We start from the raw sequence: 18,039 nt of genomic DNA, 5'->3' as shown, positions 1-18,039 counted from the left end.
CAGTAGCTCAGTCAGCATGTTTCATCATCACATGCACACTGTTCATAAACACACCCCTGCCTTCATGCTGATTGAGCATTTCCCTGCCAGTCAAAAACTGTCACTATAACAAACAAAACAAGACATAAAAAAAAACAACCTCAGGTTCCCAACCCAACCCCTGCTGTGCCGCACTTTGTCATCTAATAGCTGTAATCAACTCTGCATTCCCCCTGACACTGTTGTTTTGTAATGAACACAGAGCTGAAGACTTGACTCAGGACAGCGATGTTAAAGCTGCTCATGTAAAATGATTGTCATTTCCTCTTGCTCACTCCATCATCTGCTCCAGTGGTTCAGCGGCAAGAAATGTGATAGAGAATCAGAAGGTGCTCTGTACACAAGGCCAAGCCACATGGCCTGTCACGGTACTTGCTACATGGTGATTCATTTGTCCAGAGTGCCGTCTTTAGTCGTCACTATGAGAGTAGGACACTGGCATATTGTCAACCCAAGGAAATTCCTGAAGTGTCTACGAGTCAATCTCCTCTGTAAGATCCGAGGGTCAAGGACAACAACAGCGTTCTGCTAGAAGAGTTTCAGTGTTTCCACAAGGACACTTCAGCAAGGTGGATGTTTACCAAAACAGGGCCTGAGCTCAGGTCATTGCTAGTTTATTCAGAGAGGGTAGGCATACGAATCCTGAAAAGCTTATAACATACAAGGAGAAACTTAAAAAGAGTACAACATGAAAAATATTTAAAGTGTTTGGGGTGGAGGATGGGTGACATGGAGGTTTAAAGTCTGACTATGTGATGCAGGAGACAACGGAAAGACAAGGCCAAGTTTAAGAAGACAGCATATGTTCCCTCTCCTCATATGGCTTGTGATAAAATATTCCTGTCGAGGTTGTGTACTGTACTCAGTGCACTTATCGGGAGCATGAAAATGATAGCTACAGCAGCTCCATAAATAATTGTAGGTGAAAAAGCCCGGAAGCCTTTGATTTATACTGTTCTTGGAGAAGACGGACAGGGAGAGGCAAGAAGAGACGGCAAGAATTGCAGATGAAGAAAGTCAGAATGACAGAAGGATTTTGCCAGTGTGTGTGTGTGTCTGTGTGTGTGTGTGTGTGTTGGGGATGCAAGGGTGGGTAGAGAATAATGAAAAGACAGAAAGACAGTCCATCTTTGGAAAGGAGAGAAGGAAGGACAGAGAGCAGTAAAGAGAGAGAGAGAATGCATCACAGAAAACAGATGGAGAGAGAAATAGAGAGGTGAAAGAGATAAACAGGAAGAATGAAAGCTGGGCAGTGGGGGGGGGGGGGGTCAGAGAGGAAGGAGAGAGAGGGAACGAGGATGACACAGTATGCGCATGATAATAAGTGGTTTTTCAGTGCGAGACAATCCATTCATCTCCTTAAGTATTGTCTGATAGGGTAACAACTTGAAAGAAGCAGTAAGCAGCTGGCACTGTGTCATTTAAATACAGTGAGGTGGGAAAGCTATTTCTGTCTGGTACAAGACGTTTTGTTCTGAATCTATTCATACTGTCATTTACAATATAACATCACATGTACAAGCCCGGGCTTGTGTAACTTTTCTGGGGACCCATGCTGTTTATATGACATAAATGGAATTGGATTCTTGTAAACCAGTTCTGTACATTTCCACACATTTGTCACATTTAGTAGACTTAAGATGTGAAGGAAGTTACAAAACAAGAAGCATGTTGCATTTATCTATCTGTTATATGTGCCTGCTTATGCTGCTCAGGGTTGCAGGGTGGTTAGCTCATGCAGAATGCACTGGGCAAGCCACAAGTCTTTCTTAGGCTAACATGTTAAGTGTATAGACAGGCAGCTATTTACACTAACATCCATCCCTACAGGCAATTTAGGGTGCTTTCAGACCTAGAGTTGTCTTGCTTTGGTCTGAATCAGGGACTAATTTTGTTAAAGAATTGTACAATTGCCTAGAGTTGGTTCGTGTTCTCACGGCAGCATTTACAAGCAGACCAGATAAAATGCCTTGCGTGAGAAAGCTGCTCTTGATTGGTCAGAATTTCCATGTGGGAAAAATCCAGGAATTGAACAAAACGTTGAAGAAGAGTACACTTGCAAGATGAATGTGACACTTTCTAATGTCACAATGGAGGGACAACTACGCAGGTTGATTTTAGCGCTGCTCATCGTGGACTACATTGCTGTCATTGTTCATTTTAGTCAAACCATACAGTTTGAAAACGAGGCGCGGCTCCAACTAGAAAACAATGTTTTGATGCATTGGATGTGCTGAATGTGCATATTAAGGCAGTACAGGAGGAGGTGCACATTAATAATCCTCCAGGACTGTAACATGCTCATGTTTAACCCAGTTGGTTTGGATCGAGGTCGGAACACGTTCTTACCACAAACAAACCGCACCAGAGTTTGGTTGTAACCAGGACCTTCTTGAAGAGGTGGTCTCTGTCTGGCTCCATTGGTGCACACCCGAATGCGATTGCTGTGTTCACCCCTGCCGGAAGTAGCCACACTTTGGGGGCAAACAAACCTCAGTTTGATTGCACCGAACCACACAGGGCAGGTTTGAAAGCACCCTGAGAGTCACTATTTCACCCAACTTGCATGTCTTGGGAAATGGGGCCAGTATAGACAGCAAACCATAAACTCAGAAATTACTTAGTCTCTTTTCTATGTACAGTACGTTCCATCCCTCTCCTGCACATACATTTTTTACATACATTACTTATACATGGCCTTCACAACAACATAAAAACAGGTAACAGAAGTAAAACAGATGTGACAGGGGAGGTCAAGAAGCCATGGGTTTAAACAGTCAAGAATCTCTGCCTCTTTTTCTCTGACGGTTTATTTTTATATTTTTCAAAAGAATCTTTTCAGAAGAGTCTCTTGAATTCCATGTCTGTCGATACAATATTTGAGAAAATACTGAAATGGTTTCTCAAAAACGTGCATACTTATGCTCATATTGTTTTTCTTGTGTCTGTAGGAGCTGATTGTAGATGCTACTTTAAAGTCTGTTCGTGTGGATCAGCCTTTCTCCATGAGTTGGACAACCGGCGCCTGATCAACAGAGTGCAGTTTTTGTGTTTTTACTGGTTAATAATTAATATACCTGTGCATAATGGTCCATTATGGTGGAAAGTAAATGCAATGTTTTTTGAACATGACATCATTTCAATGTACTCCTCTCTTCACTGATGAGCCGACCTGTAAATGCTATATTTGGTTTCATGTCACAACCAAACTAAAGCATTTTTTTTTACATTGCTGTGCCATTAAACCTTCAGTAACATTACATCAGATTGAGTACAGGCAGAATCAAGACCAATATATGACATATTTTTACAATAAATATCTTTGGATGGTAACTGTGTTGTGTTTCAATCAGTTCAAAACTTAAAATATCAAGTCCTGTCAATAGTTTAATACTATCCCAGTGATAAACAGGGTGGTAAGTGGGACTTAAAGTCAGACTGCACCCAACAAAGCCAGGAAGGAAGAAGAGTGCAAGCCAGTAAGGATTATAAATGTTCGGCTTTGCAAGTGTTTTATATTGAAGGATATGTATTCAACATGTTTATTTGACCTTAAAGACAAATAGAATAAATTTTGGTGAGTAACAGTGAATGTAAACAATACTTTTGTGTTACAAACAACTTCAGAAAATAGAACCAGTTGCTATTGTGAAAGCTGTTTCTTGCACCCATGCTAGTCACTGTTAGGGCCCTGACACACCAAGCCATCAGCTACTGGTCAGTGCTTTGTCATTGGCGAATGTCTGTCACCCTAGTTTTGGCGGCGTATCCAAAGCACTGGCACCAGCCTTGCATTGTTAGCCTTTTTTCTGCCGAATTAACATGTTGGATTGGTGTTGTAGACAGCAGAGCCCGTCAGTAAATAAAATGAATCTGACTGGCAGTTCACCTCAGTGCACAAATAAACGACTGAAGTCAGATGGGTGTGAGATGGAAACAAACTTGTTATATTTGGTAAGATTATATTTTTAAAACAGTGTCACATGATCAAATCACATGATCTGTTGGGTGACCACCATTGGCTGTAGAGGTTTGTCTCCTTATCTTGTTCATGTCTGATGAAGGCCTGGTGCCTGAAACATCACATGTGATACGATTAAAATCTCCTAAAATAGCAGTTTCTGGTGCGCAGACCTGTTTTTGTATTTGATCTTCTGTCCGGCACCCAGTATTTATTGCTTTTGGATGTGCTTGCTGTTTTCTGAGTCTCAAGATAATATTTTTAGCCACTGAGCTCTTTAGCAGAAACAGTTTGTAATGTTTGTGTTACTGTTCGCAAGCACAAGGTAAATATAATTTGTTCTTTCAGCACTGGGTTGTGTTGTTAATGTGCAAACTGGCTAATTAGTGCCTTGAATCCGTCCTGCTTGTCTTTTGGTTTCCCTTTGTGAATAATCAATACAGACTGCAGATATGAAGAGTTATTTCCTCTCACGCAGGTGCAGAATGTGAGTGCTTGTTTGCCGTTGGCTGTTGTCTTTGCGATGTGTTCAGGTGTTGGCCAAGACACAGACGACATAACAGTCCTCAGACAAAACTAGTTTTTAGATGTCAGTGTGATGTGTCTGGGCCCTTAGGGAGTAAATAGAATAATGTAATGTTACACTACATGTAATACATTCTAGACTTTGAGAATATTTTATCCAACTGCAGTTATTGTCACAGTATCTATTTGCTGTTGGAGAAAAGATTTGTTAACCTTATTTGTGTCCACAACACATTACCTGCAGAGGGAGTAATTTTATGAAATTGTTCTGGCCCTTTTTTCACCACACAGAAGCATCAGTAGGCAACCAACTGCTGTGCAAAACGAGTGAACAGGTGTTTATAATAAAATGACAGCCAGCCAGAGCTAATGACCGGTGGAAGGAAACACATGCAACATCTCAAAAAGTCTGCTTTTGATAATTTGGAAATGCTTTGATTCCGGAGACACATGATGCCTTGATCGATTCCCTGCAGCACACCAGTCGCCAACAGAGTGACAATGACGAAAATGGGGTTATTATGTGCAGCTTAAATTTTTAAACACATTTCGAGCCGTTGGCAAAGTTCAGTATGCATGAGCACTTGCGTGATCCCACTGTTGCACATATGCATCTGGACATGTATGGTTGTGCCAGAAACCAGACACAAATTATAGCTCTCACCTGCGGCGAGCTGTCTACCTGTGCTTTGTCTCGTCCCATTACTTCCCCATATAATGACACAGTCATCCATTATTCAGCCTGCAGTAAATGTAATGATATCAATTTAGCCATGGGCACCTCAAATTGATTTCCACTCTAATCGCCACTGTACGGATAGAAACATACAGGGGGGTTCACCGCTGGATGGTGGATGTGGTGTCTGTGTGTGTGTCTCTGCATTTCTGTGATTGTTGTCTGAAAAGTTTAGATTTGTGATGATTCATTCCAGTCCCTGTCTTCAGGTAATATGTGATTTTGAAAAGAAAAAGTTCTCTGTTTTGACTTTTGAAAACAAAGCCAGCCACCCACGAGTGCCAGCAGGACTAATTGAGCAGGTGATCTGTCTAGGCATTTTTCCTGGATTCATACCGAAGTCATAACACTGCTGGTGGAAGAAATCGAAGAGGAGAGGAGAGAAAACTCTGAAACAATCTTTTATCTGTTCCTCCACATTTCTACACTAGTGGATTCAGGTTTTATCAATTGTTATAAGAAAAAACAATATTACATCTCTAATCTTGCTGGAGAAAGAAACTTGATAATGAATGCCCCCCTGACATTATCATCATAAGAAATTGTTCCTGTGATTTTTTTCTTCTTCTTCTGTCAAAAACATGTATAAACTACCTCAACAGACAACAGCATGGAGCAGTCAAATCTGGCTTTCTTCTTTGACATAAAGAGGATCTCACATGCTTGGATGTGTTTTTGGCTCAAACGTTTTGAGGAAGAAATCTTTCTTTATGCATGAATTAGTGTCTAAATATATGAGTGTAATCTGTAGCCTATGACAAAATTTGACCTGAAACAGCTGTGGCATGTGAGAGTGTGTTAAAAGTAAGCAGATAACAACAAAGACTGGAAGAGAAAATTGGTATACCTAGAAAAAAAAAACAGCACTTATGCATACAACTATACTGCTATAAAGCATTAACAGCAAGGAATAGGGGGCAGCATTTTGCTTGTCTGTTACTGGGTCCATACAATCCAATTGACAGTCATCAGTTATTAAATATCAATGGCAATTCAGTCAGGAACACTTTAGTCAAAGAAAACTTTATTTCCAGTTGCAGTAGACTGCCTTTCCTCGGGCCTACATGGAAAGCATCTTCCACATGTCTCCGTGGAAAGCATAGGGCAGAGAGTGCTCTCCTCTCTGCCCCTCAATGTGCAAATGAGGAAAGCCTGACTGTGCATTCACACCAAAAGTGTCATGAGCGCTAGCAGTCGCTCAGGTCGCTGGCATCGTGCTGCCTGGCAGCAACTCCAGCAGGCGCTTGCAGCGGCCAAAGGGGCAGGGCCAGCTGCTGCAGATGTGTCCATCAAGGCTGACACGGCTGTTCACTTTACAAGGATGAACAAATATATCATTTATGTCTTCACTTTGTATTATCCATGACTTTCATTGTACAATTAAAATAACGCTAATAAACACAGTCAATATAGCCTTTATGAGTCCTTTATAATTATAATTTTACTCTCCTGTTGGCATGTAGGACCACTGAGAAATGTAGTTGGTGGTAAATAAGTGGGAACTCATTAATCGCTTCGGAAGCCTGCTTTGTACTGCATCGGCGTAATTGCTGAGGAAACACAGGACAAGAACATTCAGCCAAACTGCTGAGACTCAGAGCTGGCCAACATAAAACTGCTACCTGTTAATGTTCACATGTGGCACTGCCCTGCAGTTTACATCATTGCTTGCTACAGGCTACTAGTTGCATCACTTTCACAGTATGTTACGGTATCATTTTTACTGTAAATGATTGTGAAACGACAGCTCTATAACTGTGATCTCACAGTAGTTATGTCTACATATTACTGTGATTTAGCAGTATGCTCCTGTAAAATTACTATATTCAATTGTAACCCCACAGTTAAAGCCCCTTACATTACTGTGGCATAACAGTATTTAACTGTAACTTTACAGGTAAACTCCATATAGTACTGTGATTAAGCAGTGTACTTCTGTAAAATTACTATATTTACCTGCATGAATTTTACAATAAAATTCTGAATACAGTAAATATATCACAGTTGTAGCCTTCCAGGTGATAATAACGTAATTTATCATGAAATATTACAGTTACATATTGTAACTTTCTGGAAATAATTTGCAGTGTGTGCTGCTAACTGGGGACTGTATATTCAATATGACTGACAAGCCCTTGGGTCAGCTCTACTTCTGCATCTCATGTTGGACTGAGAGCAGACTGGACACTACAGTGACTCACTATTGCCTTTCGAGGTGCGAGTAGTATTAGCATGCTCATTTCAGGAAATATCTCTGCAACACAAAACAGTGACGTCTTTGACACAATGTGAAAACTGTCTTCACATTCTCTTCATAATAATGTTTTCAGATCTGGTCATTTCTTTCAAATTACACCTTTAAAACTAGATATGAAACATGATTTTCACATGACTGATGAGTTCATTGATGAGACTGACAAACTCTTCCAAGTAATACATTAAAAAATGTTCCGTCTTTCCTCACAGTGAAATAATGTGGCCCAACACTTTTCACAGAAAGTCTCATTTATATCTTATTGTCCATAGATCAATGTGTTTTTCTCTGACTTTCTGAAAGGGAACCCATCTTACCAGACGACATGCTTTTAAATGAGCTGCAGTAACAATGTGTCTTTGTTACCAGGGTGACTGACAGATACAAGTGTGTCACAGATGAAGGGGGAAACAAAGAGATAAAACAACATGAGAGAAAGAGGGAAAACACTTTGACAACTTCAAAGACTGTCAGATGTGACGTGTGTGTGCGTGTGTGTGTGTGTGTATGCGTGAACATGTGTTGATATACTTGTGTATCCTTGTGCATGTTAGTGTGTATCAGTTATTGCTTGACTTTGTGCACGTGCCTTTAATATGAACTAGGAGGAGCCATGCAACATAAAAGTCACCTTTACGGGTTACATATATTAACTGAAATGATTGAGCGTTGGGCGATTGTTGGTTCTGTGTATCTGTGTGCATGCTTATGTAACAGTCATATAGTAAAACCTTTTTGTGCGTAAGCTGCCACCTGCATGAATTCTACATGTCAATATTCTTTTTTGAAGAAACAGGCTGCATCCTGAAAATATGAGTCACGCAGAGCGAGCAAAAACTCCTAATTGCGCCCTTACCCTGTCATATAGGTAAGAGAAAAATCATGCAAATGTAGACTGTAAAAGTCTCCTTGTCTTTCTCTCTCTCTCTCTCACACACACACACACACACACACCATTTTCTGTCATCCTGTCATTTTGTTAATACAGCAACGGGACAGCTCAGAAGCACCCCACCTGACCAGATCCTCACAGCCATTTTCACCATTTGACACACACCCACGCTCCCACTAACACACGCACACAGACACACAGTGTAAAAACCGTTCATCATGAAGCATTCCGTGCTCCAGCTATGCAATTTTCCTCTAACCTTTACTAATCTGCCACTCATTAAGGGCAGCCATGCACACCAGCAAGTCACACATACCTGCCCCCTGGGAGCCCACTATGCTAACTAGTGTTCCTGCACTGCATTAAAGGTGGTTCCTGACCTAGACTGACAACAAAATGAAAATCCTCCCGAAATCCTTAAACAGAAGACAGACAAAAGAAAGAAGAGGAAACCTCAGGGGAGGCTATTCAAAGAGAGATTCTCCCTCCCCCGACAGCGGGGGGTGCAAAAGGAGCCATAGGCGAAAAAAAAAAAAAAACCTTTTCAAAGAAATCTTCTTTAAAATCGTTAACTTACTTTGTATTTCGCACCCCCTCGGCTGATTTACGTCTGCCATTTCTTGGCATTCTCATCCCATTCTTTCATTTCATCCTTATTTGTCAGCCCGCCTTTGAAGTAAACAGGATGGTTTTTTTTTGCCTCTACCTCCTCCACTATCATACATAAATATCTGGCTGAAATGCCACTTTTCTCCTTTTGTTACAAACTCCAAGTTGCAGATGAAGATCTTGTACAGAAATGTTAAGCTGCTGACAGAGTAACGACACTTGTGTCTGTTATTGTTTGCACTTTTTCCACTCTGCTGCCTGATTTTAAGGCTAGTTAAATCACATTGAGATTAATGATATTTCGCACGGGCAGGCTGCGAGCGGCTTGTTGTGATAGTAAGATACATAAATTATTGACATTAACAACCCAGCCCAACACTGATAATATGATTGACTGTATAAACCGAGAGGATCAAAGCAGAGACAATTGTGCATCAGACATACTTGATTAAAGACATGACTGAATCATCTAAGGGGAACGTTTAAGACAAAAGGCACATATAAAGGTGCGACAATGACACAGATGATAAATGATTTTCATTCAGATCAGCATCAAAAGGCAAAGGCAAAAGCAAAAAAGCATAAATCTGCAGAGAGCACTTGACAGCCATTTAATTTTAGAGTGAATGACTATAATTAATAAATGCCATTAAAACACATCTGTCGACACTCGCGGTACCCCTTCAGGTGGCATGGCAATCATAATTGCGACGATCACCATCATCATCATGATCATGACTGTCATCACTCTTAAAACGTCTCAGTCCAGAGCCAGACTTCCCTCATGAGAAACAAGCAAGGGAAAATGAACACTTCTTGAATAAGCTGTATGAAATTTTGATAAGTGCTGAATAGTCCAGTCAATCTGACTCAAAAAAGGCCCAGCATAGGAGAAATTGCGATAGAAATGCTTCATAGTTTTTCTACCTCTTAATACCCTCCTGCATCATATATAAAAAGTGTTCCTTCATGAACATTATCTTTTCAAGGTCAAAAGCAAAGTTTCAACATTCTACAGTTACATAGTCTGGGTGGAATCATGTTAATATTAGTTTAAATGATGACTACTGACAGAAACTTGTTCGGCATGTTGATAATCCTAATATATGATACCTGGGCAGAGACAAAAAGTAAACAGGACGGTGCAGTCTGCTGCTGTTTTAACAAAGTGTGTGCAAGCCAGATAAGTTTAGAGAGGTAGCTATGGCGTTTAATTAGTCTCAAAACCCGTGTGCACACAAAACAGTATTTGCGAGTGGAAAAGCATCCTCGCAAGGGAGCATTTCTGCTCTGCACACACAAAATGAGGTCTGCAAGGACAGCGCTGTGACGAGCATGCGCTCGACCCTCCCTACGCGCTTGGTTCTGCTCAACACTTGCACAATGTCAAAAGTAGCGCAATGCAAAAAGTTGCATTTTGGGACTGGAGGCGGGGACAGTGACCCGGGGTCTCCGCTCCTTTGATTGGTTTGACAGAGGCTGAAGTCTCTGCTCCTTTGATGTCCCTGTTGCCAATACAAATATGTAACATTTTGGTGAGGGAATTGCAGTGGTGGTTCTCACGTTTAAGTTAAGTCAAAGACCATCTAGAAACCAGAAAGAGTCTGGAAATTGGAGATCAGAGTAGAGTATCTTTGGTTAAGTTACCTATTTTCCCCCCAGCATCGTCTTGTCTGATGATTCTGCTGGCAAAAAGAAACTGCTGGTGTTGAAAGTGACCAATCAAAGTAGCAGAGACTTCAGCCTCTGTCTAACTAATCAAAGGAGCGGAGAACTGACCAATCAATGGAGTGGAGATCCCAGTCACTGCCCCGCCTCCAGTCTTTCGAAACTGTATATGTGTTGAGCAGAACCGAGTGGGTAGGGAATGTCGAGCACACGCTCATCACAGCGCTATGCTCGCAGACCTCATTTTGTGAGCGTAGAGCAGAAATGCTCCTTGCAAGGATGCTTTTCTGCTCACAGATACTGTTGTATATTTTTGTATGTATTTTTAGTTTCATTAGTTTTTTAGTTTAAGTTTGTCTGCTTCTTGTTTATTTGTTTCTTGTGTGTAAACACCAAGGACCTTGCTGGAAATAAGTATTTTACTTTAGCATGTCATCCTTTGGATTACTGTCTTATCGTCTTCCAGAAATCAATCAATCAATCAATCAATCAATCAAGTGTGTGCCCGCAGATTTTGAGACCAATTAAACACCACAGGTAGCTGTCATGTGCTGCTCAGGCAGGCAGTGCGTCACGGGAATTATTAATTGCGATGCAAAACAATACGTTTGATTACGTCAATAAATCGCCCCAGCCCTATAATGGATAAAAGCAAAGGATCATTCAGATTATCAATCTGTACCAAGAAATTACTGATGCAGGGGAAAGGGCAATGATATAGAGAAATAATGGAGAAACAGAGTCTCTCAATAATAAACAATTTAACATTTATCTGCTAAGCTGACTTACAGCAAAATGGCTATCAACCCTCACAACCAACATGCAAACATCTATGTGTGCAATGTTTTACAGCTTCAGAGTATACCATCAGGTTTGGTAACGGATGGGAAACGTACTACCACTGGAGGAGCCGAGACTCACGCCTTATTCCCATCCATTCCAACCAGGATTTTGTTCCTTGATCCTTGTTGGATTGAGGAGCAACAATCCTTGTTGGAGTTTGTGCGCTGCAATTGCAAGTCAGATTGCGGCGCTATGTGCTGCAAATGTTGTCAAGGACTTGATTGCTCCCTGTAGCCTATTTAGAAAGCAGAGATGTTTGCACAAATACATCAGCACGACATCTGGATGAGGACATGGAGTGAAGATTACACCTAGGCCTACAGCCAAGGCATGTTTCAAGCTTGGTCTCGTTTATGGTCTCAGTCTGAGTGCTGATATGCATCATGGTTTCATGGCAAAACAAATTTGTGTGTGCAGAAAATTGAATGATAATACGCTTTATAACCTGATTTTACTGACTTTGTTTGGATTAAAAAAGGTAATTTTGGGGTATGGGTACCCCTTAAGTGCACATATACAGTCAAAACAGCTCATATCTGATGGTTAAATGTGGAAGAACAGCCTAGAAAACTAATGTTTAGACATAAATTATATGAAAATATCATGTTCAAAAGGAGACGTGCACTTCTTTGTGTGATCCTGGGACAGAATGACCCTGAATATTGAGCCCTGAATTTACCTTGATCCACTATGTATATAATGGTATACTTTTAATATGTTATTTCACTGTCCCAAGACGTCACAAAAAACTTTGAATGACTACTGTTGCAATTTTCCCCGGGTCAAACCACAGACTGGACTAGAGGTTAAAAAGGAATCTGTGTTGTGTTTGGTAAAATCAGTGTACCATTATTTTCTGTGTATTTGACATTGTTCTATCGAGCTGTCTAACAAATGCTTGCTTCTAACAGACTGACTTGCTAATAGTTAGTAATTTTGGCTAGTAACTGGCTCATGGGTGAACAAGAGACCAACTGTTTCTGTTTGCTTTGGAATTACTTACCAACCAATTACGCACTAAGCTAACAATAAGCCTGAGGTGGAGTCAAATCAACAAAATGATGGATCAGATGTTTCCCTTGTTAGTCCTTAATTGCTGCAAAGGATGGTGAAATTGCAGGGATGTTTATGAGTCAGTGCAAATTGAGAAAGGAAAATATATATATATATTTTTTTCTGGATAGAGCATTGAGGGGAATGAAAAGACGTTTCTTTCTGGCAGACGGCAGATTGTGGATTAAGCACCAAAGGATGGCCACACGCACACATCTTCACAAATCACATCAAATGGCACAACGGCACACCCACGCACTTACACACTCACACAAACATTCCTTACAAATCAAATCAAAAACAGGGCATGCACGGAGGAAGAGTGCTTTGCCAATTGGCCAGACCATCCACGCAGAAAAGGATTTAAATATCACTGGAAATGGGGCCAGTGTGATTGCATCACTTCCGGTTCAGCAGAGCTAGTCAAATGCCTCTGGTGGCCAAGTAATTCAATACGCGAGATATTACACATAAGGTCACAAATCAGCCTGTGCGCGGGATCACCAGCTAAATTCAAATCAAGCTCACCCGGCAGTGCTGTCGAGGGTATATGCATTTAGACTAAACACAGTCTGCCCTTGAGTGTTTACACATCAGCTTAATTACATGCAATATATTTAAAGGCTCACACTTACTGCCCTTAACTCCTGAATTACAAATTTTATGCCCAAGCCGGCCTCATCTGAATATGTGAGAGAGCATGTGACAGCTGCTCCCTGTAGCTGTCAGCTGATAAAATGGAGACAAGAAAGAAAAAGACCAATAAAGAAATGAATAATCCCTGCTCATTATGTATGCAGAGTGGGCGGTGAGATCTCTGCTTATTTTGGGTTTGCCTCCATTTTTTCCCTCTTCTCTTTAGTCACAGCACCACAATAAAAACAAGGGGACTGAAGCATCCACCTCTAGTTTCACTGTAGATTACAATCACCCCCAGTGGCACACACATGATTCATTCACACACTTGACACACTTGTGTGGGCCTGGGCTAATTAATGTTAGAGGGAAATACGTTACCAGTTGAAAAGTGTAGGAAAGGCCTGCGTCCGTGATGCATGGTAGTAATTGCCGAGCTAAAATGAGAAAGTGTCATTTAGTTTGTGGATAAGTGCTGCCATGACAACACACATTGCACCTGACTGACATTTATAAAGGACACACAGGGTTTGCTCTCCTCATTTCTCATTCCACACTTATGTTGTACACACACATAGGCCTATACGCTGGTAAATACCAATTGTGTATTCATAGTGCAATTATGGGCTAAATATGTAAGCATGAACATTGATTAGTATTTGTCCTACATGTTACTCATCTAGAGACAATAAATCAAAAGGAAGAAGTGATGTTTTAACCTACTAACTCTTTGCTCTTTAAGAAGATGAATGACACTGAAAGAGAGAAAAGAGAAGAGAAAAAGAAGGACAAACAGAGACAGAAATTACAGCAACTTAAAAAATTAATTAAGTAAAAACAAACAAAAAAAACCCTGTTTTTTTTCATTTACAGTATTAGATTTGGCAGTATGGCTCTGATCTGGGGCCTATCTGCCTTTTGTAAAGCCTAAAGCGGAGAGAGTACACCTCTCTGCCCTTCCACATGCCTACATGGAAAGCCTAAGGCTCAGAGAGTACACCTCTCTGCCCTTCCACGCGGCTATGTGGATGGCCTTAAGGCAGAGAGAGCACACCTATCTGCCCCTCCAGGTGCCAATGAAAAAATCCTGAGGCAGCGAGAGCAAACCTCCCTGCCCTTCCATGTGCCTACATGGAAAGCCTAAGCCAGGGAGAGCAGCAGCAAAGACCCCCTGGGAGCAGCATCAATGACAAACAGAAATGACATTGATAAGTCAGACACAGCATGAAAAGGAGGAGCTGGGGTGGAGGCGGGGTGCAAAGCAGCCTGCAGAGGAAGCAGCAACACTAGACAGGACAGAACAGTTTAAATAGGGCGCCCTGCATGAGATTTGCCAATTGGTTGCAAAGACAGAAACCATGTGATCTATCAGCTGACTCCCTTCCATCAATCAGCTGCTCCATCAGTTGGTTGGTCTGTTTGAAATCAGCTGATGTAGCTGGGATGTGAGCTGAGCTTGACATCATGTCCACTATGCTCAGTTTTAGCTAACTGACTTGAAAAGCAAACAGACAACACTTGTATAAACAATACATTTCCAGTGAAGTGCAGTATTTATCAACCATATAATGCCAGACCTTTACTGCACTACAGTCCATTCTCTCTTTACAGGACAAGACAACACACAACTATAACCTCATCACATTAAACTGAAATGATTATGGGACAGAAATCACAGTAACTGCTCTTATCTTGTACCTTGTCATTTAATATATTTTAGATTGATTTATTTAAATTGCTACCACAAAAATAGTAATTAGTTCAAACAAACTCAAGACAACCCTTAACATTAAACACTAAAAACGTCCTGGAAAGTAGACCTTTTTGAATATGAGCCATCTTGCACACAGCTGATGATAGCAAATTCGAGAGTTCCCCCGGAAGGACAGATTACCATCACAGAACAATACAGTCGATGATGACAAATTGAGAGTGATCACTGAGAGTGCATGGGGAAAGATGAGAAATGAGAGTAGAAAGCAAGAGATGGAAGATGAGAGATGGGGAGCACTGACATGGTGAGGGAGCGGGTCAGGGAGAATAAAGGATGGTGGATGAGAGTCAGGAATATACTGAGTAGGAGGGATGGATGAAGGGAAACAGAGAGGAGGGGAGGGTCCTCTTGGTAGAATAGTTCTGATTGAGGTCAGTTTTCCCACCAGATGAGACTCCACTTTAATCACCCTCCATCGGTCTCATCACCATGGAGGGGCTGGCCTCATCAGGGAGAGAGGAGAGACAGTGCTTAGAAAAAGAGAGAGACGGGGAGAGAAAGAGAGATATCGACAAGAGAAATACAAATTACGAAGGGAGAGACACATACAAAATGTGAGCGGGATGTGCTGAATAAGAGAGTAGGGAAGGCAGATTTACAATGAGAGAAATGGAAAGCAAAGGACAAAGTGACAAAGAGAAAGAAATGCATATGCTGCAGGATATACAATGTTGGACCAAATCAGAATAGGAAGGGGTGCACAGAATATGAAACAGAGAGAGGAAAAAGTTTTTTAAAGAAATTGACTAACACAGTTTCAACATTATAAATAGTAAGGCATCCAACTGAACGGAAAAAAAAAAAAGAAATGAAGAAAGCCAGGGATACAATAATAGTAGAAGGAGAAGATTTATAGTTTGTGTACACAAGAGGAAGAAGATTAAGAGAAGGGGTAGAAGAGAGACTAGCTGGGAGGAATACTGAGAGAAAGAGGCTAACTGACTGAGAGGGACTGAGTTCAAACCCAAGTTCAATAGTTAGCTACCCCCTAAAACCCTGCTGGCTGGCCTCCACACTTATTTATTGGTCTGATTAATGATACATGCGCATATCTTCCCTCCTCAAAGTGTAGCTGTATTCTACCATCACTAGGAAGTGTTGAAGGGACTGGATATTATTCTACATTCTGTACATAAGTGTCGTACTTATTTTAAGCTACTAGTACTTGTTTTTTTTATTTCTATTCCAATACATTCGGGGGGAAAATGTTTTACTTTTTCCTCCACTACATTCACCTTAAATTAGCATACAAAATGTAATGTATGATCAGTCGTTTTATAGATAATGTCACCCAACAGTTAAATTTAAATCCACTGTGACCAACTACCACATTAAAGTTAATGCCACTTACCCATTCAAGCATTTCTGATTAACCCATTGACCACTTCCTGCCTGGCACTAAATGCCAGACAGACACATTTAATGACTAGCTGGGGAACAAAGTGAAGCACTCTGGAGCGAAAGACGAGGATATTTCCCTCAGGAGTTGTGGAGACCAAAATAGAGTTAAAAGAAGAGTTAGGGCCCATCCCAATACCCGCCCTTAGCCCTACACCTTGGCCCTACCCCTACATTTGCGCATTCCTGCGAGGGGAAGGGATGTCCCAATTCCTTTTTGCGTGTAGGGGTAGGGGGCATAACGAGGGGTAGTGGGTATGAAACTAGCCCTTCGGAGTGAGGGATTTCAGATGCTGACTTGCCAGCGAGGGGTAGAGGTCGCCATGGCTACCACCGAGAAAGAGATGGGGAAAAAAGTTCATACATAGCCGTCATCATTACCGTCATCAGGCTGCTTGTTAACTATCTGGTGTCTGTCATCTGTCCTGTTCTGCAAAATTGTCGGATTTGTCAGATTACGATAACACGCCAGCTAGTATAACTATGCTGACTTGTAATGTTAGCTGGTGAGCTAGCTAGCAAAAGTCCCCTGTCATCTGTCGTTCATCAAACGAAGCATGATGAATACAGTAAACGCAATTGGTAGGACTCAACTATTGAACTCAACCGGAGACTCCATTGTAGATGCCGGTTGGAAATATAGATGGCTCCCAGCTTCCTGTTTAAAATAGTTACGTATGCGTGAACGTAACTGACGCTGTGACGTAGTGAGTGGTGTCCCAATTCCTAGGAAAAGGTTTCAACCCCTACCCCTCGTTGCTTCATTTTGAGGGCCAAGTGGTAGTGGGCAAGGGCTAAGGGGCAGTGGACAAGGGGGGGTATTGGGATTGGGCCTTAATATTGCTCAACTGGTTGCTAATTGATTCACCATATCAGCTTTATAAAGTAGCAGATGGTACGTCAGTGTTGCATTTTGTTTTATATTTGATCTGGTAAAGGATCGAAAAACATCTTTCACCACTGTTGGAGGTAATTTACAAGCAAATGAAGCCATGGGAGCACAACTTAAGGGAACGCTTTCAATCAACAACCTCTGGGGCTGAAAGATGAAACCAACATGTAATTGTCAAAAACTGCAGTTCTCTGAATGGCCACTTGAGGCTGCTCTCCAAAAGAGTTTATCCCCCATAGACACACCTGGGGTGGACATGCAGCAAAGGGCCACAGGCCGGAGTCGAACCCGGGCCACCGCAGCAACAGCCCTGCACATTGGTCGCCCACTCCATCCACTAAGCCACTGACACCCCCCTAAAAGCAACTTTACGCTTCTTTGCTATAGCCACGTCCGCAAGCTGCATGATAGTCCTGCCATCGTGAGGTGAACAGAAAGAATGCGAAATTATCTTATTTGATTCGTCATTATTGTTTTGCAGGCCACATATACACAGTATATTTTGAAAGACACGCTGATATGCTACTGCCATATCAAATGAAAGATATAAAGCCCCCAAAAAATAATCTTTAAAAATGTATATGAAGTAGGTGTACATATACATTATACTGTATGTCTCCTTATTTTTTAACAGTGCAAAAAATGGCATTATAAATGTTATCATGGCATACACATGTGCAGTTTCTATACGGTACTTCTGTAGAAGTATAAATTATGGTCTTATTGCACATACACTGCACTTCAGTGCAACTGAAACCA

The 18,039-nt window shown here is 41.4% G+C and overlaps 1 protein-coding gene across 2 annotated transcripts in view; it reads left to right on the top strand.

Moving 5' to 3' along the window:
• Positions 1-4,156, top strand: part of si (sucrase-isomaltase (alpha-glucosidase)) — a 115,238-nt gene extending 111,082 nt beyond the window's left edge. For both annotated transcript variants that reach the window (XM_049576191.1, XM_049576192.1), the window contains exon 48: positions 2,991-4,156. In XM_049576191.1, the coding sequence (XP_049432148.1) occupies positions 2,991-3,068 (78 nt within the window). In that variant the 3' untranslated portion in view covers positions 3,069-4,156. The remainder of the gene's footprint in view (positions 1-2,990) is intronic.
• Positions 4,157-18,039: the final 13,883 nt, after the last annotated feature.

Source organism: Epinephelus fuscoguttatus, linkage group LG5, assembly GCF_011397635.1.
Source record: "Epinephelus fuscoguttatus linkage group LG5, E.fuscoguttatus.final_Chr_v1".
Lineage (NCBI taxonomy): Eukaryota > Metazoa > Chordata > Actinopteri > Perciformes > Serranidae > Epinephelus > Epinephelus fuscoguttatus.
The sequence above is the reverse complement of the archived record's forward strand: the minus strand, read 5'-3'. Positions and strand labels throughout refer to the sequence as shown.